This window comes from Nuphar pumila, chromosome 2, assembly GCF_984573655.1.
Source record: "Nuphar pumila chromosome 2, dmNupPumi1.hap1.1, whole genome shotgun sequence".
NCBI classification, from domain to species: domain Eukaryota; kingdom Viridiplantae; phylum Streptophyta; class Magnoliopsida; order Nymphaeales; family Nymphaeaceae; genus Nuphar; species Nuphar pumila.
The window spans coordinates 62378358-62404983 of record NC_143250.1 but is presented as its reverse complement, the minus strand read 5'-3'; the positions used below and the strand labels follow the sequence as shown (position 1 = coordinate 62404983).

The 26626-nt window shown below is 38.8% G+C and overlaps 1 protein-coding gene across 2 annotated transcripts; it reads left to right on the top strand.

The window, feature by feature from the left end:
* Positions 1–1278: 1278 nt before the first annotated feature.
* On the top strand, positions 1279–26155 carry LOC149845559 (transcription factor PIF1-like). Of its 2 annotated transcripts, XM_089995833.1 has the most exons (8): positions 1279–1486; positions 1572–2358; positions 3694–3786; positions 4666–4731; positions 7336–7401; positions 8354–8702; positions 9655–9715; positions 9824–10086. In XM_089995833.1, the coding sequence occupies exons 1-7, from the start codon at positions 1398–1400 to the stop codon at positions 9687–9689; spliced, it is 1485 nt and encodes a 494-aa protein (XP_089851959.1). In that variant the 5' UTR covers positions 1279–1397; the 3' UTR covers positions 9690–9715; positions 9824–10086. The 2 variants fall into 2 exon arrangements, with proteins under 2 accessions (XP_089851959.1, XP_089851960.1); XM_089995834.1 differs by lacking the exons at positions 9655–9715; positions 9824–10086 and adding an exon at positions 25997–26155.
* The last annotated feature ends 471 nt before the right edge of the window (positions 26156–26626 follow it).

The following is a 26626-nucleotide window of genomic DNA, read 5'->3' as shown; positions in this document are numbered from 1 at the left end:
CTGTTACTGAAATTTCTTAGAAGTCGGTGCTGCAACCAAAGGTGAAGCAAAGGATCCCCTACTCTATGGTGCAATTCCAAGCCGACAATATTGGGACATGCAGAAGTACAACTAGTAGTGTATGACATGCAGCTTTACTGTCAACTTCTTGGTTTCTCCTTTAAAAAAAAAAGGTAACTTATTAAATTGATTTCTGATGAGTTGAGTTACCCAAAACTTTTTTTTTAAGTGCTTGCATTCCCATGAGTGTCACCTTTCTGGACAAGCCAATGCATAGGTCTTATGCCTTCTGCTGGCATGACGACCATAGGTATGGCAAGCTGAGCCTAGGAGATCAGGTCTTCGTACCGGGTGCAGTTTCTTCAGCTTATAAATAGAAAAAGTGCTTGCTTTTAGCAAATAAGGTGCTCTGCAATAATGCGTTTAATTAGCCTCTTTTTTTTTTAAGTCCAGCTGGGGTTAGGCAGACTCCCACCAGTTATTATTTTCAACATACCACTGGGATTTGAACCTCCAACGTCCCCCCACAAAATGACCTGCACTGACAGCTCCTACCAACCACACTGAGCCCCCGTTGGTAGGGTTTAATCAGCCTTTGGCCCCCACACTGTTGCACAATGTAAATCTTTTTGAAGGCCGTTTTCATCATTTTGGTCACGATTGAGACCTTTCTTAGTGACACAGATTCCTTCAAAGTTATGGTCTTAATTTCACTTATATCGATGATTAGAGGCAAGAAATCATGTGTGAGGTCAAAATTAATCAAAAGAGTGCCTTAAGGGGGATTGGTGTAGTGGGGTGGGTCCTTGGGCGCTAGACTGGCAATCAAGGTTCGATATCCATGGGTGTCTTTCTTCTCTGCAAGTCGATGCCCAGCATAGGCTCCAGGGAAAAGGGTCATAACCTCAGAGTTTTAAGCTGATGGCATGGCTGATCCAGCGCTGCCAGGTCTTCGTGCCGAGTGTGGTTTCTTAAAAAAGAAGAAGAAAAAACCCAAAGAATGCAACCCAGTTTCATACACGATTTTAATACAAATCTAACGGCCATGATTTTGCAATATTTCAGATATCTCATAACTCTTAAATGAAGGAGCCATCAAGGCAACGTCTTACACAGGGTTAATGTGATGAATGGCAGTGGACTAATAAGATCCTCTGAGTCATTATTATCTTCCTTTAATTGCATCCGACTATTCCCATATTAAACAACCTCAAAACTAAATATTTTAAAGAAAAGGGTGAAAAACAAAAAGATTAAAAAAAAAGCAAACATAAAAAAACAAAAAATTCCCGTTTCAGTTAAAAAGAAATCTAAATTGAAACTTCTCCCTTCATATATATCCTTCTCTTTCTTTCCAGCCCACCGCCTCTTTCTCTCTCTAAACGTTATGGTCAAGGATGAATCATTGCGTACCGATTTGGCATATCGACGGCGTCCCAATTCCCTTCTCGCCGGAATTCGTCTCGGAAGCCGATATATTGCAACCGTGAGTATCGGTATCCTCCTTACTAATCCTTTCTTCTTCTTCTTCGCTTTGTTTTGTGATGATGAGTGTCGTTATTTTGGCTTAGGATCGAGCAGGAAGTGCAGGAATTGGTATGGAGGAACGGGAGGCTAACCACCCAAAACTACAACCAGAAATCGTCGAGGGCGAGCATCGCCACCACCTTCCCCGGCAAGCCGGAGCAGTCCTCCGGCGTCCGCACGAAGCACAACCCGCCGGGGTCGGTCGTCGATGCCGCCGCCGCCGCTATCGGATCAGCCGACCTGCCGGCACCCTTCTTCCAGGAGGACGAGATGGCGTCGTGGTTGCACTACCCGCTAGACGATGCCCTCAACCGCGACCTCTACCACGATATCTTCCCCCAGCCGGCCGGAAACGTTCCCGCCGACCCGAATTGCCAGGAGGATCCGGCGTCCAAATTGCCGGAGCTCGGCCAGGCGTTCGGAGCGGTAGGGGAGCCGTCGCCCCGGCCGGCTATGCTCCCGCCGATGCCCCGAGACGCCGCGTCGCAGTCGCCGGGGTCGAGGGTGGTCAACTTCTCGCTGTTCGCCAAGACTGCTGGGCTGGTTGGCGGCTCGGATCCGAGACGTTACGCGATCGAATCGGGTTGTTTGGACCGGGATCGGATCGAATCCACGGTGGTGGACTCGTGCGGAATCCCGGGACCGGCAGCGACCCGGACTGCGAGGTGTCGTACCGAGTCGAAGGGCTCGGCGCTCCCGAGCGAGACCAGCAAGGAGCAGGCGAGGAGCTCGTCTGAGCCGCGGGAGTCAGCGCTCGTATCGTTCCCGGCCGGTTCGAGGGACCGGAAACGCAAGGCTCGGGAGAAGGACGAATCGGAAAGCCATAGTGAGGTTCGACTCTCTCCTTGTTTTTCTAATGAATTTGTTGCCCCTTTCAATCGATAAAATGACAAAATTGTTCTTTGGATCAATGCTCGGATTTTGGACTCGAACCCTATTTTCACCGACCACGTGATTCTGACAGCTCGAGCCTATATCAAGCTCCAGGATGGTATTCAGTGCTGGGTTCAACATCCAGTTCCGGATCAGAATCTATCAAAAGTGTGTCACAGGGATTCTTCAACTTGCCTTCGTATCATAATCCCTTTGTATACTATATTTAATAGAAAGTTAAATAAAAATAACGTGTCTCGTGTCATTTTTTAACCATTTCCTTGTGACATAGAATCTAAGTAGTTTTGGACCAATATAGCTTTATTTTATTATTAAATGACAAAACTACCCCTCCTAGGGGTCAAGTCTGGGGAGCGCGAACATCGGGTCCCCCATCGGAAACTGCCAGCCTGAATCCAGCAGCATTTGCTGGTAAAGGACGACTCTGGATTTATGCATGTCATTTATGAAAATGTTACGGGGCCATTTTGGAGATAATGTCTTTGCCAGTTGTCCAGAGAACTGGGTGTGCGTTAGCAAGTTTGGAAATTTCCGGGACGGACGCTTTCCTTGATACAGTGCAGTTCAGGACCGGTGGTCCAGTACACTGACTTGTGTTGTGCTTTGACACAAAATGTGATGTGTGAATTAGCGTCCCTACGCAACTAGGGATGGCAGTGGACCGGGGCGGGGGACAAGGTCTCCACCCCCCGCCCCGTTTCAAAATCCGAACCTCCATCCCGGTCGAGGATGGATTTTAACCTTCACCCCCACCTCCATACCCGGTTCAGACGGGGGCGGGGCGGGGCGGGGCGGGGCGGGGCGGAGATTGACGGGGATGGGGCGGGGGAAAGCGTAAGTCCATCCCCGCATGGGGATAGATTTTAACCTTCGTCCCCGCCTTCATCGATCCCGGTTGTCCCCCCGGTCCACTGCCATCCCTATCCGCAACTAGTCATAGGTCTTCACGTATGACGTATTTCGAACATCACCACAGGACGTACATGTACTTATCTTTTACAATGTAACTAGGGCTGACTGGGACTCGATCGGCTCATGTTGAGCTTGTAAAAAGCTCGTTTAGGTTACTTGCTTAGGCTAGGCTCGGCTTGGCCTGACTCACATAAGCTTGTTAGGTAGTAAGCAGTATATTTTAGAATGTTATTTGGCTAGGCTAGGCTTGGCCTGACTCACATAAGCTTGGTAGGTAGTAAGAAATATATTTTTGATATATTCTTACTTCTTTTGCTGTAATTTGTTGATTGATTTTGAAGGATCAAAATTCACATGCAGGATGCTGGTGAATCTGTGAATGTAAAAGAGGCTAAGAGATCAAAGACCAAGCGAAGAAACCGTGCAGCCCAGATCCATAATCTCTCTGAGAGGGTGCACAATTCTTCTTTTTTTTTGAATTTTTGATGATCCTCTATTATCATTTTATTAGCAGAAAAATAGTTTTTTTTCTTTTTGTTTTCAATTAGACTAATTGTTTTTAGATGTATGTTTATCACCACCAATTGACAAGCATGGTAACCATAAGGTCCGTAACTTACCCAAAATAGTGGTTCAAGGAACTTTTTAGAGGTGCTACATTTGTCAAGACCTTGTTATGAACAAGTTCATGAACTACAAAGTTCCTATTAGCATCCCTCAGTGGTGTGACGTGTTTATCTATAGTGGGAATGTTTAAGTACATGAACTTGATCATGGTTTTCACAAGACATCCAAAAGTACTATACCTACCAGCTATATAGAAAGCATAAACTACAATCAAGTTCTAAGTTCTATGTTCCATTCCAATCCAAGCAAGTTCACATTGCATTTCACAAGTCGTGGTGTGACATGTTTGTCTATAATGTAAATATTGGAGTTTTTGGGAACTTGGTCATGGTTTTCACACGACATCCAAAGGTACCATACATATTAGCTTCATGGATAGCATAAACAACTAGTATGATCTATATGAGACATGATAATTCACATCAACATTTAGAGACATCCCTATGTTTTGGTTGGCCACTAGTTCATATGGCATCTCTATGATGTCTTTATCCTGTCCAAAATCTAACTGGGTCAGTTCATGGGCCTGCCTCCCTGCGAAGTAAAACTCCGAGTTGACGCGACCATCGAGCCTTACGTGCCCCAACCGTGATAGAGCGACGATTGAACATGTTGGGTGCATGTAGTATCTTTTATCTTTGATAATCACATTCTTGGCATACATCATTTTCCACCATAATGTGACCATCTCCCTCACTGATGCAGAAGAGGAGGGACAGAATCAATGAGAAGATGAGAGCACTGCAAGAATTAATACCCCGATGCAACAAGGTAACAATTCGTAGCCACACAATTTTGCGAGGTCCATGTGTCGTGTCTTTTTTTTTTTTAATAGGCAAGCTATGGGATAACTTGAGATTTGAACAGGAGACCTCTCAGTTATGATAGTGTGACCTAACCATCTAAATGTTTCATTTGTAAGTCAGTTCATATACTGTGCTAATTGACAATGAAATATTTGAGGCATGATGTTTGCTGCTTCTATCAAGTCGTGGAAGTGTCCTAATACCTCGGAACATGTGCACAATGGGAAATCTAACGTGTTGCCCTTTTAAGGGTCATACCTAGGGGTGTCAGCGGTTAGGGTTTGGTTCGGACCCAGGTGGAACGAGACTTTGACCAGGTTTTTGAGTATGGTATCAGGTCCAGACCTGGGTCTAATCGGGTCTACTATAAGAAAACCATACCCGTACCCGATAAGAACTACATGAACCAAACCCAGACCATATCCGGTAAAACCATATTTTTTTATCATTTTTACATTGAAAAATTGTGGATCTTAATTTGAACATGGGTCAAGTCCGAGTCTGGTATAAAATTTCACAAACTATACTCGAATTCCATGTATTAATCAGACCTTCGGGTCTGGACCTGGGTCTTAATCGGATCTTCATATTTATCATCATACCCGAACCCTATAGGGTTTGGTTCGGGTAAACCAGGCCTGTTGACACCCGGCCCGTAGTCATATCTAGTATGGACCAGAGCTGGCAAACAAGCCGAGCTCAGGCTGTTTGGGCTCGGCTTGTTAGGGGTACACCGCTGCTTAGGTTCAGCTCATGAATGTAGCACGAGATGAGCCAAGCCAAGAGCCCGAGTCCCTTATTAATTAGCCGATCACGGGCTAGCTTGTTTTGTAAAAAAAAATTATTTTTTTACTGCTTTTTAAAGCTTGATAATATATGAAATAATGTATAAATACATGTATAAATCATATATAATGTGCATATTATATATGTAAAAAATATATAATAGGTAAAATGAGTCTATACGAGCCAACCCGAGTTTGCCTTGTTCGTGCTCGATCGACTCATTTACCTAAACTGACTCTCATAGCTCCACTCTATCTTGTAGAAACAAATATTGATTTTTTTCTTTTTTTAAACGATAATAGTGTTTTTTTCCTTATCCACACTGTGATGCAAAGCCTTTTTTAAGGACATGTTGAAGAGGTTTTACAGATTTACTTGTTTTTCATGTTTTACTCGTAAGCTTTGCAGCTCTCTCCTCGTGAATTGTACTCAAAATTAAATTATCTCCAGTACTGCAATGGAGTTTACTATGGTAATTTATGTAATTCTTAGCAACAAAACTTATTAAAAAATCTATAAAACCTTCATTTTTTTTATAACTTGGAAAATGAATTTAGCAATTAATTTGTTACAATGAACCTATGGCTATGTAAGTAGGCTAAGTCAAGGTTACGTGTAAGGTTAGATATCCTCTGGGTGACTACATCTTTTGTCAACCAAAGATGACATCATTATTATTATTTTAAAGTTTCGTGTATATATATATATATATATATATATATATATATATATATATATATATATATATATATATATATATATATATAAGAAAAGTAATAGTTGCCTACCACTTTTTAATCCTACAATCAGTGAATAGGTGTTTTCCAGTTATTTTTTGCAAATCTGGCCCTGCAGATGTGTTCACCATGGTCAATTTGCTAAGAAATGATGCTTGAATCATAATTTTTAATTAAAAACATGATTTTTAAGCATTAAATATTTTTTTAAATTGTAGATGGATGATTTTTAAATCTTATAAAAACTTACCTGTGTGTCAGAATCGGGAATCGGGTGATTCAAGAGTCTATTCATATAAAATCAAGCATGTAGATCACATATCTATGGTTAGATCTTAGAAAAAACCCTTTCAAAGCCTATAGTGATGGTAGGTGGCTGACGTCTTTTTGTGCCTACTGCATGCCTACCCAGCTTTGGAAAGATTGTTTCTATCTTTTCTAAAATCTGACCATACAAATGTGATCTACAAATTTGTAAGAATAGACTTTTGGATCGTCTCATTCCAACACCAAGTTAGGTTTTTATAAGATTAAAAAATCTGTCTACAATTTTAAAAAATATTCAATGCTTAAAAGATCAATTTTTTTTCTCAAAAAATATTATCCAAGTGTGATTTTCTAGCAAATCAATATCTATCCAAGCTAGGTAGGCACAGAAAGTCTCAGGCCCCTACCTCTCTCTCTCTCTCTCTCGATATATATATATATATATATATATATATATAGAGAGAGAGAGAGAGAGAGAGAGAGAGAGAGTAGTGCTTTTGTGGACCTTGTGGGAAGAAAGGGCAAGGCAAAAACATTTGCCACCTGGCCCTTTTAACGCCTGAGTGGGGGGTTCCCACCATGGAGAATGTGGCCCATGATAGAGCGGCCTTGCTTTTAGTGGGCCTTCGTGTAAGAGCTTTGTGCCTTAGGGGCATCTTTTCTCTCTGAATGAATGAGATGTCCCTTAAAGATAAAATGCACTAATCAAGAAGAACTAGTTTTCAAGTGGTTTTCTATCTGAATCATTAAGTTTCTTATTTTTACTTTCATTTGTGCAGTTGGACAAAGCATCAATGTTAGATGAGGCTATTGAGTACTTGAAGTCTCTTCAAATCCAAGTGCAGGTTCTTCTCTACTCCTTTGAAAATCATCACCTGTCCCTTTAGCAGTATTTCTCTATCAATTTTTCATGACCATAAAGACGCCTGCTTTATGTTTATATTTACCCGGAGAAGCCTTCCCCAAGATCAGTGACCAAGCCGTGCTGGCTCTGCCTGCAGTACTTACCATCGCATTGTCCTGGCAGCTTAAAACTCTGTGGGGTACCCCTTACACCCTGGGGAGTCGCCATGCTTTGGCTTGCGCAAGGGGTGATGCCCACGGGATTTGAACCTAGACAGCCTGCCTGGCAGCCTAGAGGCTCCATTCCACTATGACAAACCCCTTGAGGCTTAACAAAAAATCTGCTTGAAATCTAATGACATTTCTGTAATCAAGCAATCAATTATTGTGGCTATTAACTACTACTAAGCGTTTCTTGAGCATCAAAAGCTCCCTATCATTCTGAAAGTGATTTCATCTGGGGGTTGGTTTGAGGTGCATCATGGGACCTGCCCCCACTAGGGCGCGCCTACATTCATCCTACCCCACAGAGTAGAAGATCAGTGTCAACTTCCTGCTGTACTGATGAATTGATCAGGTAGATCATGTCACTTGAGATCACTCGATAATTGAAGTCATTCAATTATCAGAACCATGATTTTGCTTTGATTTTGTTACATGTAACATGACCATTATTTGAGATAACAATGACCAAGCAGCGTGCAGAACAATGAGAAATGCCGTCTTGGTGTTGGCATTTTTTCTTTGAACAAGTTAAAATTGAGGTCAATGGCATGAAATGCATCTGATTTTGTTCTATCATTTCGTCCCCACAAATTTTTTGATAGGATCTCTAGAAAGAAATCACGTCATTTTCATGGAGTAATTATCAATAGCATTAATTTGGAAGGGATTGATGTTTTGGAGAATGATTCGTAATTGAGTGTTTTTTTATTTTGTGTCCTGATGAAACAGATGATGTCCATGGGATGTAGTATGCCACAGATGATGCGCCCTGGTCCTCACCAATACATGTCACCCATGGCCATGGGTATGGGTATGGGGATGGCTGCTGGGTCAATGCGCCCAGTTATGCCTTTTCCACCTGTCATGCCTGGGTTGGCCGTTCCGAGCCCTGGCACGGGCCCGCTGTATCCGAGTCTCCCAATGCCAGGAGTACACATGCAGGTTCCACCGTGCGCCAAGACAGAGCAAATGAGCAACAGCCCATTAGACACACTTATGAACCCAACTCAGCCCACAACTCTGGCAGAATACCAGCAATACTTGAGCCAATTCCACATGCCAGTACAAACAACCAAGGGTATGTTTCTAGCTTGAACGATATTACTTTCAGAACTATGGTACTTGTGATGTTTCGTTTTATGTCTTATGGATTAATGGTAGCAAAATCCTTGAAACCAAACACGAATTTATCAAGATTTGTGAATGTGTGAATGGTTTTTGTCCAATATAGAGTATATGAGCAAGGATTTTGCAGGGATTTGCCTAATGAAATGAAGTAGTTGGTGGGTCAGCTAGTGTGTGTGTGTATATATATATATATATATAGTGAGAGAGAGGAATGAAAACCTATCCAGTAAAAAACATGCCAAACCTACCCAATGAAAAAATTTTGGTGTTTTTTCAAAATTCTGACTGTACAAATGTGTTCGTGATGATTGATTTACTATAAATCAATACTTCCATCATGAATTTTGGATATTAAAAATGGTATTTGGAACCTTGAAAATTTATAAAAATTGTAGGCCCTTGACTTTTGAAACTTATAAAAACCTATCAGTGCATCGGAATCAAATGCTCCAAGGACTGATTCCTATAAAAACATGCATATAAATCACATCTATACGGTCGGAATTTTGAAAAAAATAACAAAAATCCAATGAAACGAGTGGTGGCTAGGTTTAGGTTTGACATGTTTTTTAGTGGGTATATATATATATATATATATATATATATATATATATATATATATATATATATATATATATATATATATATATATATATATATACACGCACACACCATCCAGGGCTATCAATTTTCAATCACCTCTTCATGGTCGGTTGTATTGATACGAACCATTTTTGTGAAGAACTTGTGGTTCCCCATCAGTATATCTGCCATCCACTTTCCTCTAAATTGAGAACAGTACCTGCTAGAGTTATGGTTGCTGGGGGTCATTATGCCTGAAAATGTGATGATTCTCCTCGTTTAAGTTTTAATATAGTAACCTCTAATGTTTATTGTGGTAGGCCTCACTACCATCAACAAGCCTGAGCAAAAGTAAAGAGCCCCCTCCTTGCAGTCGATGAGGTAACATTCTGAGCAAAAAAAATGCTAGAGAGAATATATATATATATATATTGTGAAGAAGACTTTCCTAGTGGTACTGATCATGTTATTCTGATGAAACGGTTGTAGGTTGAAGGAAGGTTCGAGGGTTGCTTTGGAGAAGCACCATAGGAAATTTTGTTCATAGCAAACTTGGTAGCATGCATCCTTGGTTTGAGGAATAATTAACCACCCACCCACCAGCCTCATGTAATTTATCATATTATTGAAGTAGCTTAGATAGAACCTCCTTTTCCTTTCCTTTTTTCTTTCTCTTACTTTTTTTGTTTATATTTTTTTATTGTAGACCACGTGCAATAGGTGATGGTTTAATGATAAAGTGGGTTTGGTTATGTTCTTGGGTTGGCTATGCGTCTCAAGTAGTTGTCCCAGTTCAATCTGTCCAAAGCATGTCCCACACGTTGCAATGCTTTTACTTTTTTGTAGTCATAGGAGCCCTCTTTGGCACATTCTTAAAGGGGTGAATAATTTTTAATGGGTCCTACACAATGAGAAATGAAAAGAGACATGCCAATCCGATTAGTATTTGGGAATTAAGTCTCTCTCTCTCTCTCAAAGGTATCATATGCTATAAGTGCAGATTACATGTTTTCTGTTCTTTTGGTATGTTAAAAGTCTTACTGTTAATTAGATAACATGAGAGCAAACTTGATCCTGATGTATATGGTGACCTTCATTAGGTGGTTCAATAGCAAGTTGAATACGTCCAACATGACCCATATCTTTATTTGGACTTCTGGACACTTCATTTGGATTGAGAACTCTAGACTCTTCCTTTTGGATCTTCTGAATCCAAGAGTCTTTCTGCCACCTTAACACGCTCCCTCAAGCAAATCTCTATTGCCACCTAATCACACCACAAAACTGGAGGTTGAACTTGAACAATTTTCAGTTCTTGAAAAAAGTTGCTTTATCCAAGCCAATTCTAAAGCAACTCATGCAAATGCCTTATATTCTGCTTCGGTGCTTGACTGCTTGGTCGAGCTCCTAAATAGCAAATTAGAACCGAGAAAAATGTGATAGCCACTTGTCGACCTTTTGTCATCTGGGCATCCCACCCAGTTAGCATAAGAATATGTAGACAACCCGAAATTGGACTTGGTAATATTTATGCCAAAATTAACACTTCCTTTTAAATAACATAAAATTGGGTTGGGTTGGGTTGGAGACTTAACTTTTATACCCGACTCAATTTATATCTGAATCTGTCAACCTTTACGGATCTATACTTTTAGTAAGAACCAAACTCGGGCCTGAACCAATTGGACTGGGTATGTAACTTTTAGGGTCTGATAAGGCCCAAAGCAAAACCGACCCAGTTACACCTCTTGGTTGGATACTAGAAAACTTCAAGACAAAGAGAGCAATTGTAACTTGTAAAAATGGATGTGTGGAAAAGGTTACAGGTATTGGCTTTCCTGTCAGATATGAGGAAGGAAATTGTAGGCTTTGAACTGTTTTCTCTAAGTACTTAGTTATTTAAGATGAGATCTTTAATTATGATTTAACTTACAACATACTAACTGAATGACTCATGTGGCTAACCGCTTTCAAATAAACGAGGAGTTTCATAGCGTGTCTGTGTGTGCCTGGTGCACGCGTGTAATTCTCCATTAGTTCGCACATATTACATGCTAAGACATAGTTGCCAGAAAACGAACAAATGACATTTTCTACTGGATCAAGTGGAGAAAGAACCTCTTGGTTGAGCCCCTTCGCTAGTGTTGAATTGCCACCAAAAAGTAAACCTAAAGAGTGCAAAGATTCCATTGACTCAACCAGATGATGAAAACTTTTTGACTTCTGAAAGAATGGAATGCCAGCTAGCCGGTGAAAAAATCGATCCCAATTTCATCGAAGATTAGAAGAGAATAGGGAGAGCCGAAGGAAGGCACCCAGGAAAGGCTGGAATCATGAATCTTTTCAACATAGCTTCTTCCTATTCCTTCTTAACTTTCCCTTGCTTACCTGGCTACTTGAACAACAAAAACCTTAGCTACTTTACATGATTCCTACCTTGGTCATGAGCTCAGCTCTATTCAGCTCGAAAGTCACGAAAAACTCTCTCTCTCTCTCTCTCTCTCTCTCTCTCTCTCTCTCTCTCTATATATATATATATATATATATAGAGAGAGAGAGAGAGAGAGAAACTAGTAGTTCCTCACACGTTAGGTGCTAACACTACAACAAAGCAGTAGATTAGCGACGACCACATTCCGTCGCTAACATGGTTAGCGACGGATTAGCGACAACGAGGCGACAGTATGCTTACGTCGCGAATATTTCGACGCTAACTGGCGACGGAATTATTCCGTCGCCAGGTCCGTCGCTAATTGCGACGGAATAACGAGCGCTATATTCCGTCGCCAATCCGCCGGTACTAAACGGCGACCACGGCTTGGCGACGGATTTACTTCCGTCGCTATGCCGTCACTAGATTAATATGAATAGCGACGGATGGTTCCGTCGCTAATCCGTCGCAAACACGAAAAAAAATTAAAAAAATTTTATTTGAAAATTAAATACCGAGAACTGTACAATTTCTATTTCCTGTACAATTTATATTTCCTGTAAATAAAAAACAAACCACACAAAAAAATTCATATAACAAGAATCTACAACAATTAATCGTTCCACCTTAAAATTAAGAAGTTTAATTATTTACAATTCAACAATTACAATTAGGAAAAATAAAAAAAATAGAACTTCTTCAACACAGTCTTCTAATCATCGCCAAGATTTTGTGCGTCTTCTTGTTCATTGTCTTTATCTGTCCCTTCAGCTCCACTACCCTGATTATCGCTAGCAGCCTACACAAGAAAAGAACAATCAGTATTGATAAACAAAATATAATGAAATAAATTACACACTATATGTGATTCTATCATGTGCTCATGTGTGATCTAAGGCAATAAAAAAACTCTATATGTGATTCTATCATGCTCATATGTGCTCTAAGGCAGACAAAAAGTTATATATATATATATATATATATATATATATATATATATATATATATATATATATATATATATATATATATATATATATATATATATATATATATAATTCTATCATGCTCATATGTGTGCTAAGGCAGTCAAAAAATTGAATATGTGATTATAGCATGTTCATATGTGTTCTAAGGCATCTAAAAAAACTCTATATTTGATTCTACCATGCTCAGATGTGCTTTAAGGCAGGCAAAAAACTATATATGTGATTCGATCATGCTCATATGTGTGCTAAGGCAGTAAAAAAATTGAATATGTGAATATAGCATGCTCATATGTGCTCTAAGGCAGGCAAAGCCAAAAATTTTATATGTGATTCTATCATAAATGATATATAACATGTTCATATGTGTTCTAAGGCAGTAAAAAAACTCTATATGTTATTATAGCATGCTCATATGTGTGCTAAGGCAGTCAAAAAACTAAATATGTGATTATAATATGCTCATATGTGTTCTTAGGCAGTCAAAAAACTGAATATGTGATTATAGCATGCTCATGTGTTCTAATGCAGTCAAAAAAACTTTATATGTGATTCTATCATGCTCATATGTGCTCTAAGGCAGACAAAAAGTTTTATATATATATATATATATATATATATATATATATATATATATATATATGTGTGTGTGTGTGTGTGTGTGTGATTCTATCATGCTCATATGTGTGCTAAGGCAGTCAAAAAATTGAATATGTGATTATAGCATGTTCATATGTGTTCTAAGGCATCTAGAAAAACTCTATATGTGATTCTACCATGCTCAGATGTGCTTTAAGGCAGGCAAAAAACTATATATGTGATTCGATCATGCTCGTATGTGTGCTAAGGCAGTAAAAAAATTGAATATGTGAATATAGCATGCTCATATGTGCTCTAAGGCAGGCAAAGCAAAAAAATTTATATGTGATTCTATCATAAATGATATATAGCATGTTCATATGTGTTCTAAGGCAGTAAAAAAACTCTATATGTTATTATAGCATGCTCATATGTGCTCTAATGCAATAAAAAAACTCTATATGTTATTATAGCATGCTCATATGTGCTCTAAGGCAGTCAAAAAACTGAATATGTGATTATACCTGAGAGGGACCTGTAATCGAAGATCCCCTATCCTGAACAGCGGCCTTGATCTCATTTCGGAGAAAGGGGGCGACGGTGTATTGAAAGTAGTTATTCAGTGATTCATTAATGATCTGGCGTACATCATCACCGGAAAGAATAGTCGGTTGCTTGGAGCTTATGTCGGCGAAGAAGTCGGTGAGCCGTAACTGGAAGAACCAATAACTGGTGAAGTGTTCATATTACTCCCAAACCTGAACACGCGACCTTTTTTGGGTTCACCTGCTGCAGTCACCCATGCTGTAGGATCAAATGATGGATGCTGAGTAGCGTCATCGCCATATCGCTCTACCATCTGTTGCTCATATGCCTCCTACAAAATAATGTTTAAAGTATTCATTAATAATTAATGATAACATTATGATAACTTGCATATATATTGCAATGATTATTAATAGAATTAATACATACCATTGTCGTTCTCGCCTTCTCTGATACGAAGACTCCCGTGGTCTTCCGTTTATGTGTTTCTACAAACACATCCTTATATGGTACACTGTCTCCTTTTTCTGCTTCCTGCGAAGTTAAATGACAAAAAATTTAGTACACAAGTTTGCAACAATACTTATAAAATTAATATTATATATTGATGAGTTACCATTTTCTTTAGGTGGCTCACAAATGTCTTAGATCCACCTGTGTGTAGATGGGCTTCGGGCATCTTCGATCGATTTTGTGCAGCCTTCGCAGAGCGATTTCTAAATGCATCTCCCGCCCACTTATCGCACATTTCATCCCAGTAATCTCTCCTGATAGTAATAGGACCATGGCCCTTCCACAGTAATGGATCATCTACTACGCCAGATGCTTTTTTTGCTGCAGTCTTCATAGTGTGCAACATGTCTGCAAATCGATTGGCAGCCACCTTCTGCCACACCTTCCTTGCATCATTTTCTTCCACCGTAGTTGCGAAGCGATTCGAAGCCTACAAATATTTTCAGAAAGTTAGTAGACATTGCTTAAATAAATTAAATATGAAACACATTAACTATGAGGAACAACTGTATACCATGAATGAGGACCACAATCTGTCTAACACCTCCTTTGGGTACTCTTTCCATTGAGCAACTGGTCCTGGTAGATGTTGAAGAAGTGAATTCCTAATCTCCCGTACTACTTCTTGTGGCTCAAACCTCGTGTTGCACATGAATTGTTACACAGTAAATATCAATATAAAATATTTAAAAGATATGCAATAATTGAAAACAAAATACTTACGGTCGATTATCGATATACACTATTCGAATGAGTCTTCTTGTGCCAGCCTGAGAAGACCCTGTTTCCTGTGTTGGCTGTTGACTTGTGTGATCAACTGGTGTAGGTGGGTCGTGTACAGGCGCAACATCATCTGTAAAAAAATACATTAGAAATTCTCAGAATGTGCATTTGAACTAATCAAGCATCTAATTAGTTATATGATATACCTATCACAGGAGCCCGTGAAGATGAAGGCTGAGCCTGGCTACTACTGGATGAGCGACCACTATAACCTCCACGAACCATATTCTAACAAATAACATATGTCATACAATACATTCAAATAATTCACATCAAGTATTACAATGCATTCAAGTCATTCACATCAAGCATTGCAATGCATTCAAATAATTCAAATCATTGACATCAAGTATTACACTAATTCAAATCATTCGTTAATTGCATAAATTATAATACATTCAGATAATTGAAATCATTCACATCAAGTATTACAATGCATTCGAATCATTCGTATCAAGTATTAATATACATTCAAATAAAATTTTTAATCATTCACACCAAGTATTGCAATACAACTCACATCAAGTATTACAATGCATTTAAATAAAGGTTTGTAGTATAAGATTTTTCTCACTAGCTTGAGAATTCTTCCTCGTCACTAGTTTGACTTTCTTTTTCTTCTTCTTCTTCTTCTTCTTCTTCTTCATTGTTTGCCCATCCACTTGGTACATCATTTGGATCACATTCCTCTATGAATGTTTCATCGGCCAATGGAGATATGACATGCATATCATGCGCAACATCGTGACCATAAGCGAAGTCATAGACATCATCTGATTGATAGTAATCACTGTCTTCAGCTAACTCATCTTCCTGTAACTGATCATACTCGGGGTATAGTTTGGATTTCACCTTGCAAACTGCCCACCATTCATTTCTATCTGACTTTTTTATACTCTGATATGAAGTATAATAAACTTGTTGAGCTTGCGAGGCAAATATGAATGGTTCATATGTTCCAAACCTGGATTTATGATTCACCTCCACAATGCCTGAAGCGTTGTCGAGTCTTGTTGCAGTTGGATCAAACCAATGACACTTGAATATCGTAACCCTGTTATTCATGCCTAAGTAAGTCAACTCCATTATTTCCTCTATAACACCGTAGTAATCATGTTCATTTTCACCGTAGCTGCTACCCTTGACACACACGCCACTATTTATCGTTGATTTGTTTATACCGTAGTCTTTTGTATGGAATCGATAACCATTTACGATATACCCGTTGTAGCATTGCACAACTTTGGTCGGACCATTTTCTAAATCACATATTCCTTGATCTTTAACATCACCATGGCGAACCTACGCACAGACATAAACAATTATTGTGATCACGATCAATTAAGTAACTTAGTGTTGTTTATAAGTACAAAATTTATGTTAGCTTCTTTACCAACTGTTTCAACCACTCCACAAACTTAGTTTCACGTTCTTTTTGTACTTCTGCATCAGTGAGATGTGAAACTTCGCTTTGCAACTCCAGATCAAATCGTCTGCAAACCACAAATACTTATATTACCGAGCCATGTATCCACATATAGAACATAAAAGGATTTATAATTGAGTTGCATATACATATACTTACTCGATGTATGGGTCGATCGCTGAGCAATTAAAAAGAATATAGATGTGTGCTGCATCTTGCTCTCGATCTGTCAATAGCCTTGATCGGCAACTACCAAATGCATGCCCAAGTGGTTGAAATATCGACAACTTGTCAGCTACAGTTACTTGTTCTCCATCATCGTTACGGGGCGGGCATGTGTAACGTGTTGGAATATGAGGTTCGAAGTACATAGATGAGAAATTTGAAATCTCTTCTAAAGTGTACGCCTCACAAATAGAGCCTTCTACTCTTGCTTTATTACGAACCTTTTTTTTTAGGTCGAACATGCATCTGACAAGAATATACATTTCAAATTTTAAATATCTGTCATTAAAAAGACAAATATAAAAAAACATATACCTTTCAAATGGGTACATCCATCGATATTGCACAGGGCCACCAACCCTTAGTTCATATGGCAGATGTATGATTAAATGTTCCATAACATCGAAAAATGCTGGCGGAAATATCTTTTCTAACAGACAAACAGTGGTGATGACAGAGTCCTCGAGATTCTTTACATCTGATACAACGACCTCCGATGCGCACAATGTTCTGAAAAATCCGCTCAACTCAGACAATACCCCCCATATAGGTTTGTCTAACATATCATGGAATGCTAGGGGTATCAATCGTTGCATAAAGATATGAAAATCATGGCTCTTCAACCCATATAACTGTCCATCGTCAATCTTCACAGCCCGAGCAATGTTAGAGACATATCCATATGGAAATCTCAGTTGTCTCAACCATTGACATACATGTTTTATTTGATCAGGGCTGAGCACGTACTTCGCCTTTGGTTTCAGTACTTTGCCATTATACTCTTTGAGTTCCAATTCTGGTCTTTTACATATTAATTTTAAATCCATACGGGCCTTCGGATTATCCTTCGTTTTTTCTTTAATATTCATTACTGTATTGAACACATTATCAAACACATTTTTCTCTACATGCATCACATCAAAATTATGTCGTATCAATAGGGTCGGCCAATACGGTAGTTCCCAAAAAATAGATTTTTTCGTCCAATTGTGATCCTTCCCAAATCCATGAAAGGGTGTAGGATTGCGGGCATCTGTTAATACATCTAGAAAGTATCGCAATCTTCTTAGAATCTCTATGCCGGACAATCTTGAGGATGGACCTTCCGCTTCAGTTGTGCCTGCTTTAAATGCATTCTTTTGACGTCAGAACGGATGATCGCTGGGTAGAAATCGACGATGGCAATCAAACCAACATGGCTTCCTTTCATGCCTCAATCTAAAAGCTTTGGAATCCTCCATGCAGTACGGACAAGCCAACCTCCCATATGTGCTCCAACCAGATAACATACCATATGCAGGGAAGTCACTGATTGTCCATAGAACAGCGGCCTTCATGTTGAAATTTTATTTTTTTTGGGCATCATACGTGGTAACACCGTCATCCCACAGTACTTTTAATTCATCAATCAATGGCCTTAGATATACATCAAGATTTTGGCCAGGTGAGGTCGGACCAGGGATCAATAGAGACAAGAAAAGATTTGGACGTTTCATACACAAGCTTGGTAGAAGGTTGTATGGAGTTACAAATACTGGCCAGCATGAGTATGGAGTTGATCTACCCCCAAATGGATTAAATCCATCTGTACATAGACCGAGTCTAACATTTCGCACTTTCATTGTGAAGTTCTGATGAGTACGATCAAAGTGCTTCCAAGCTTCAGCGTCAACAGGATGCGTGATCTTGTTTTCATCGTGTCGAACTTTATTTGCATGCCATCTCACGTGTTTAGTTGTCCTTGAAGACATATACAATCGCTGCAATCTAGGAGTGATAGGAAAGCAGCGGAGCGACTTGTATGAAACTTCCTTTGATCTCGTGGTACCATTGCCTCTTGTCTTTGGCTTGAACCGAGGATGCCCACATGACGGGCATGATATATCGTTTTTCTGCTCCTTGAAATACAACATGCAGTGATTTGGACAAACATCAATCTTTTTGTAACCCATACCTAGAGCGTTGACCATAACTTTCGCACGATAGAAATTTTGTGGCAATTTCTCATCTTTAGGCAACATACTCTTCACAATCATGCACAAACGGTCAAAACATGATTGACTCAAATTATACTCGGACTTCAAATTCATTAGTTGAAGAACTGCAGACAAGATAGTGTGACTCTCACAACCGTTCCAAAGTGGCTCATCAACATCTCTAAGTAAATCATAAAATCTACTAGCTGCATCGTTTGGTGATTCTTCATCTACGGCAGTTCTTACATCACTAGAACTCATAGCAGAACCCAGTTCTGTTCCTGCGGCATCAAATATCAAATTCGTATATGGATTATCGTGCACCACATTCACCCATGCATCAAAATCGTTTCTAAATTCTTCTCCATGAAACGTCCAGTTCTGATAATCACTCACAAAACCCTTCTTGTATAGGTGATGTCTAACGCCATGAGGTTCTACAAATCAATTATTCTTACAAATCTTGCAGGGATACCTAATCCGACCTGTGGGATCTACCGTACTGACACTTGCCATTGCAAATTCAATAAAAACTGTCAACACCATCCATATATTCATGCGATAACTCATTGTCCACTATCCTACGGTACATCCATTCACGGTTTGCAGTCATTCTGTCGTATGATGTTACGAATAGTATCCTAACCAGTTAAAAGAGAACCATCAGAATGCTATGATGAAGAAAATATCAAATTTATCATGCAATATATGATGTCATACAATCACAAGAATTATGATGCATGCATTGATAACTTAATATTTTCATGTGCAAACTATTCATGACACGATACATTCATTTGAAGCATGCTTTCAGTATACAATTTCACATAGAAGACATAATCAAATTGAAAGTAACTACATGTAAGCATGGATACAATCACATCAAACATTGCAATACATCGAAATAATTCATATCAAACAAATGTCAAACATGTACCTGCAGCAAACACACTTCAATATCCCACTAACTACTACCATGCATAGCATGGACTCCGTACTCCAAAAATAAGAACACTTCCATATTCATACATTAAAATCATGCTCAGCATGATCTCCGAACTCCAACAAAGCAGTCCTAGATATCAACAACTAAGTGAGTGTGTGAACAATAAAGTATTACACTCAATAAATTAAATAACATGTGATGCGCTTGCATCACTTACTCACCACGGGTATTTACCCGATTTGCATTGTTTTTGTCACTTACTTACCACGGGTGGCGGGGCACAAGCGAGTTCCGTTGAGAAATCTGCAAAAAACACTGTGTTAAAATGAATATTGAAGCTAATTAGGGAAACACAAACACTTATGCAATGCAAAAAAGCAACTAAATTGTTGATGATATATCTAATGATGAAATGCGATGAAATAAAGTGTGCAAGTAATGTACTGCAATGAATATTGAAGCTAATTAGGGAAACACAAACACTTATGCAAAGGAAGCAAAAAGACTAAACAAAGAAAAATAGAACAAAGAAAAAATAGGAAATGGATCATAAATTGTTTATCTCTGCTCAACGGACGATCTATAGAAGATCATTCTTATACAAGAGGTGACAAAACAAAAATTTCATAAACCAGTACAGAGAAATACTAAACAATCACTTGCCTAACAGATTATAAAAAAGAGAGACACACTAAGAAACCATTTGCAAAATATACAATGAACTAAACCACAACCAATTAAAAATGGGATAATGATATACTCTCTTTAGGATTTCTCTGTTCCCATTTTCTCAATCAAAATCTTTTATAGAGAATAACAAAGGAGTTAGTCAGAATCCAATTATAACTTGACTTAACACACATACACATTAATTCATTCAATTAATGGATTACAAAGATTTCATTATTGTTAGGTTGGTTTTTAACTCTGAATCTTGTTTTTCCAAACTAGTTTGGATGTAAACACATTTGAAAATTATGTAACAAATTTTGCTTCGTTTGTATTTTAGTGAGGATTTTTTGGCAATTGTATAACTTCCGTTTTAATAAGAGAATTCTTGAAATTGATTGAAATCCCAGACCACATGATCTTTACCATTTCAACTAGTTGATCGATATGAAAATCTTCAAGCATCTTCCTAATAAAAGCATAGCATAATGTGAACAAATATTTAGAAATCACGACTAATATTTGTACTAAAAGACTTCTTGTTCATGATAAAACCAAGAAGTCTTTGTAATCCAATAAAACATAATTATTCACTGAAAATAATCAGCTAGTTACAAAGCCCCATCACCATGCCCAAATCATAAATCTTCAAGCCAAATAAAAAAATTGGAACCCTAAAAAACAGAAAAACCCCCAAAAGCATGTTCTTCATAGATAAATGTTTACTCCATGTTAAGAATTTAAGTTATATAACAGAGAAAAATAGAACAATGAAAAACCCTGTTAAAACGTAGGGGCTAGCCGGCTAGCTTAGTTTCAAACTTTCTAAGATGGAAAATCTAAAACTACCTCAATCTCCCCTTTTACACACAGAGAGAGACACTGTTGATGTTACCGCCTGAGTGTTTTTGCCAGTCGGAGAGCTGCCGCTGTCGCCTGAGTGCTTTCACCGGTCGGACTCGGAGAGTTGGAGCGGAGGTGCTGGCGGTGAAAAGGGAGGGTTCCAAAGGGATGGGGGCCAAGGAGTGAGGCTGACGTGAGACTAGCTTGAGGGCGGTGGCGGGAGGCTGACGGGGAGCGGCAGCTGACGAGCGGTGGACGGCTGGCGAGCGGTGGACGGGGAGCGGCGGCTGGCGAGCGGCGGCGGCCGGGCGGTGGCGAGAGCCGACGGGCGGCGGGCGGGAGCAAGACAGCGAAACAGGAAAAAGAGAAAGAGGGATGGGATTAGGGATTTACGCGACATTTAGCGACGGCTTAGCGACGGAATAATTCCGTCGCTAAGCCGTCGTAAATCAAAATACCAAAAAGCGACGGAATGTATTATGTCGCTACGCCGTCGCTAATTAGCGACGGATTAGCGACGACAGAGTTCCCTCTCTAAATCCATCGCTAAAATGGTGTTCTTGTAATAAGAATTAGCGACAAAAAATTGCAGTCGCTAATCCGTCGCTAAGTAGCGACAGATTAGCGATAAAAGTTGTTTCCTCGCTAATCCGTCGCGAATTAGCGACAGATTGTATCTCTCGCTAATATGTCGCTAATTAGCGACGGAAAAAATCCGTCGCAAATTTTCGTCGCTAATTAACAATTTTCTTGTAGTGTAAATGATATCTGCTAAATGGGTTTTTGTAAACCCCCTCTGATGAAAACGACGTAGGGGATAACCTCTTTAAAAAAAAATGGTTCTCCATTTTGGGGAACCGCCTCTTTAATAGACTGAAACCCCATCCCCCACAATCCACAGGAGGGGTGAGGCTTATCCTCACCCTGCGTGAGGGCTATAAAAGCCCTCACGTAGCCCCCTCTACCTCGCATCAAGCGAACAATAGAGGAAGAGAGGAAGTGAGAGCGAGGGAGAGAAGAAAAAAAATTAGGGGGCTTACCGATTCTCTGTCGGTGATGAGGTAAGGCCTCTCCCCTTCTTCATTTTTTGTTTTCGTTTTCAGGCAAAGGGAGCCAGCAGCCATGGCTGTCGACGAGCTACAGAATAAAAGAGAGAGAGAGAGGCCAGCCGTTGTCGGTGGCCGATCCCTCTCTGTCATAGGGAGCAAGGAGGGAGAGGGCCAACAGGGGCCGACCCCTCTACACCTGAGAAAACAAAAGGGGTTCTGCCCCTTCCGCTCTTTGATTTATGGGACTAGAATGTCGCGCCTAGACCGAATCAGAAAAAAAAATGAAAGGTTGGTTTGATCGGTCTGGGTCGCACCCAAACCAAACTACATGGTTCTTAATAAAAAAAAAAGTGTTGGTCGAACCGGTTCAGACCGAACTGGTTCTGGTTGAGATGGTTCAGACCGAAACAGTTTGAATTGAATCGGTTTGGATCAAACTAGGTCAGACCGAACCGATTTGGTCTGACAAAGTCTCTGATCTATTTTGATTTGATCTGGATCAGACCAAATCTAGATCTAGTCAATCTGGACTAATCCAAATAAAACTGGATCTAGAGATATATGGGTCTGAATCTAGACTGTCTGTTCTGGATCCAGAATGAAACTGGATCTGGTTCAGATCATTTCTGGATCTAAATTAGAACTAGATCTGATTGGATCAGTTCTAAATCCATATCAGAATTGGGTTTGTATCCAATCAGATGGTTTTGGATCCAGATCACTAAGGGGTCTGGATTGATTAGACAGTTTAAGATCCAGATAAAAAATAGATCTGGATCGGGTTGTGAGTTATTTTTAAATTATAAAAATAATTTTAAAATAACCAAAATACCCTTGTGAGTATCCAAAATCTATTTTGGTAAAATAGGCATAACTTTGCACTCTGAACTCAGAATTGAGTGAGGTTTGGTGCGTTGGACTTGTATTGCAGAGACATAAAACGGGGATGGAGGACATTAAACTGGGATGAAGGAGGAGATGGAGGTTAAAATCAAAACCCAAGAAGGGATGGAGGTTAAAATCAAAACCCGTGGGGGGATGGAGGGCAGAATTTTGAGACGGGGCAGGGGTGGAGACCTTGTCCCCCGTCCCCTCCCCAGTCCACTGCCATCCCTAACGATGTCATGCCTTCTCATTTATGGCCTATTAAGAACAGTTATAGATTGCTTGATCAAGTTGCATTGGTAAGGAAACTTTTCAAACTGGATATTATGGTCTGTTCGGATTTCTTCTGTAGTGAATGCTAAAATTTTGTTTCTACTACCGCTAGATTGTTTGTATGTTATCAGCTGTTAATTGCTGAATATAAATTTTCACTCATGCACCTGTTTGTGAGGAATAGCCGCTGTGTTTTGATTGCATGAATAAGTTGGTTATTTGATGTGTATTTATGGAAAGAACTCAAGATGTCAAAACATGTTCAGAGATCTCAAAATCTTTTGAAACACCAAGCTTCAATTTCCTCATCCAATTTTGAAAATCTTGGCTCCTGGCACATGAATTGATCAAGTGATAAGATTAAGAATGCATCTTTTTTTAAGGTTTTGAAAAGAAACCCCCAACTTTTCTTTGGAATATCCAAAACTCAATGAGGTATTGCCACAAATCTGATGACCATTGTGAAACCAAGTTCCTATCTGACTAGCCTAGGGAACTTTATGTATTAGCCAGATGAGTTGCATAAAACATTCTTATATTTCTTGTGTTGTTTTCATTCTCTTTAGTTATATATTTATTTGATGGTTTCAAGTTGTAGTGTTTCCATATTTCATGCTATATTTCCTATGCTTTTAAAGTAGTTTACATAAAATTCTATCTTATCCAATTATAACTAAGTAGCTAAATCCAATTATGTGCCATGTTATCACCAACTATAGTTTTATGTGGTTCACATCCCTACCCATCTCGTTACAGTGAATTACATCTAAGCTTCAGTTTGTTCCCTCTAGGAATCATTTCTTGATGGCTTTCATACGTGATCAGTTGATTAATGTTGTTGCCAGTTTAAACAAGCATGAGAATAAACTTTAAATATATGAAAATGAAAACGAGAATAATATATTCAAGGCAAACTTGGTGAAAATGACAAATGTTGATGTGGCATTTTCCAAAACCTGTCACCTGTAAGCAACACTTTGTTTGCATCAAGCAAAGATCAATTGATTTTTGGGGAGTAACCTTTTCTGTTAAAAGAAAATTGTTTATTTTTCTTCTATTGTGGTGAAGTTATTGGACCATTTGCAAATTTGGCTATTGTATAGCACAAGTCAAGCATTATTTTCTGTGTGAACTGGTTGTGGTTGAGTTGACTTGTTACATTTATGAGGTTGAAATATTTCATGCTGTTTGATATGATATAATTTCTACAATTCCACACAGCAGCAACACAAACACACATCAAACAAAACACACCTTCTTTTAAATGATCAATTCTAGTATTTACATGATTGTTGTGTTTGCAGATGGGAAGAAAGGCTTGGAACAAAGCACCTGCCTGAGATGGTGTTTGGAGATAGTTCTTTAGTTCTTCATCATATAGGATCCAGGATTAAGATTTATTTCAATGCCTTCAATTCTCATGAGTCAATTTAGAAAGGGTATTTATAAGAACTTTTGTGCATTAATACAAATATATTTGTGTAATGACCAGATCATACTGTTAGAGCATGTTGAAACTCGATTCTGACAAGAGCATAATATTCGCACTCGAAGTAAGGGATATTATAAGTAATTTTAGATATGAATAAACATTTTTACGTTGCATGTTGCTATGAATTAACATGATAGCTTTTAAGTGTGAAAATGATATGCATAAATTGACCATGCATGATATTATGAGATGATTGCATACACATGTTAATTGTGGAATACATGTTAGTTATTGTATGTCATGCATGTTAGAAAGATTATTTTGTGATAGCATATCTATGTGATAAACTGCTAATGACATGCATGTGATGAGATTGTGTTTAGACTTGAGTCTCATTTTTATTCTATTCATGTTGTATGAATAGATATATTAAGATTAACATGCATAACTCGATAAATCCAAGAAGTGATGACATATGGTAAGGGCTACCTAGTTCACGACCATAGTGCAGCCACCATGGAGAGTGTGCCATCGATGATTTAACGATGTGGAGACCCTACATCATTGCATGCTTATTATGGGATAAGTGTGAGTCCTAATGTCATCCTGAGATTAAAGAATGAGATCTGACATGATCATTTCATGATATCACTCTTGAAAGAAATAGTAAAATACGAGTTTGAGAATGTGGGTCTATATGTGGAACTTAACCTATGACTTAGGGTTACACTCACACATTTGGGATAGCTACCGACATGGTCTCCTTTTTATTTCACTACAGTGTTTGATGGTCTAGGGATCACTGAGAGTGTATGGTTCATTGTCTGGCCAACATGTAGAATTAAGATGTTCTACGCCGGTTGTTACTCCCATAGACGACTATGACTGGTATAGTCCACCTATGATTAGTTTGGTGTGACAGAGTGTTTAAAGAAGTGAATGGAGGACAATTAAAATATACAAACTTGTATGGTGTGTCAAAATCTAAACTCAGACTAGGAGCTTAGAGTCTACTATAGTTGTAAGTTTAAATATTTATTTACTTATAATTATTTTTTACTGGGTTGTAGACTCACCCTCCTATTTAATTTTAACTGTAGGTTTCAAGCACACTAGCACAAACAGGGCTTGATCGACTACTTCTTCGGCAGAGCACTTGATAGTTTTTACTTTCTTGTCATTGAACATCTATGTAATTTTTACTCTCTTTTATTATGAATGATGAACTATGTAAAGAGAGTGAGCTATTGAAAGATAATGAAAAAAAAATTAGCCATATTTTCTTTGTGTGAATTTATACACTTTTCCTCTAGAAAGTAATACCAACCGAACTTGGATTCTCGAGATCCCAAATCGGGGTGTTAGAGTTTTTTTGCCGTTCTTACCCCATAAATGTGTTGGGCATGATCGATTTACGAGGAATCCACACCTGAATCATGTGCTTTCGATGAAAAAAATGATATTTGTAGCCTAAAAATTTTACAAAAAATTTGGTCGGTTGATTTTTTGAACCTTATAAAAACCCACCCATGTATCAGACTTGAATGCTTCAAGAGCTAATTCCTATAAAATCAAGTACATAGATCGCATTTGTACAATCATAATTTATAAATAAAATAAAAAAAGACTGAAAAAACCCATTTAGCACCTAATGAGCAGCTATCAATCACTCATATGTACATATCCTAAACAGTTTATGTCCTAAACCATCTTAAATGTTTCTGAAAAAC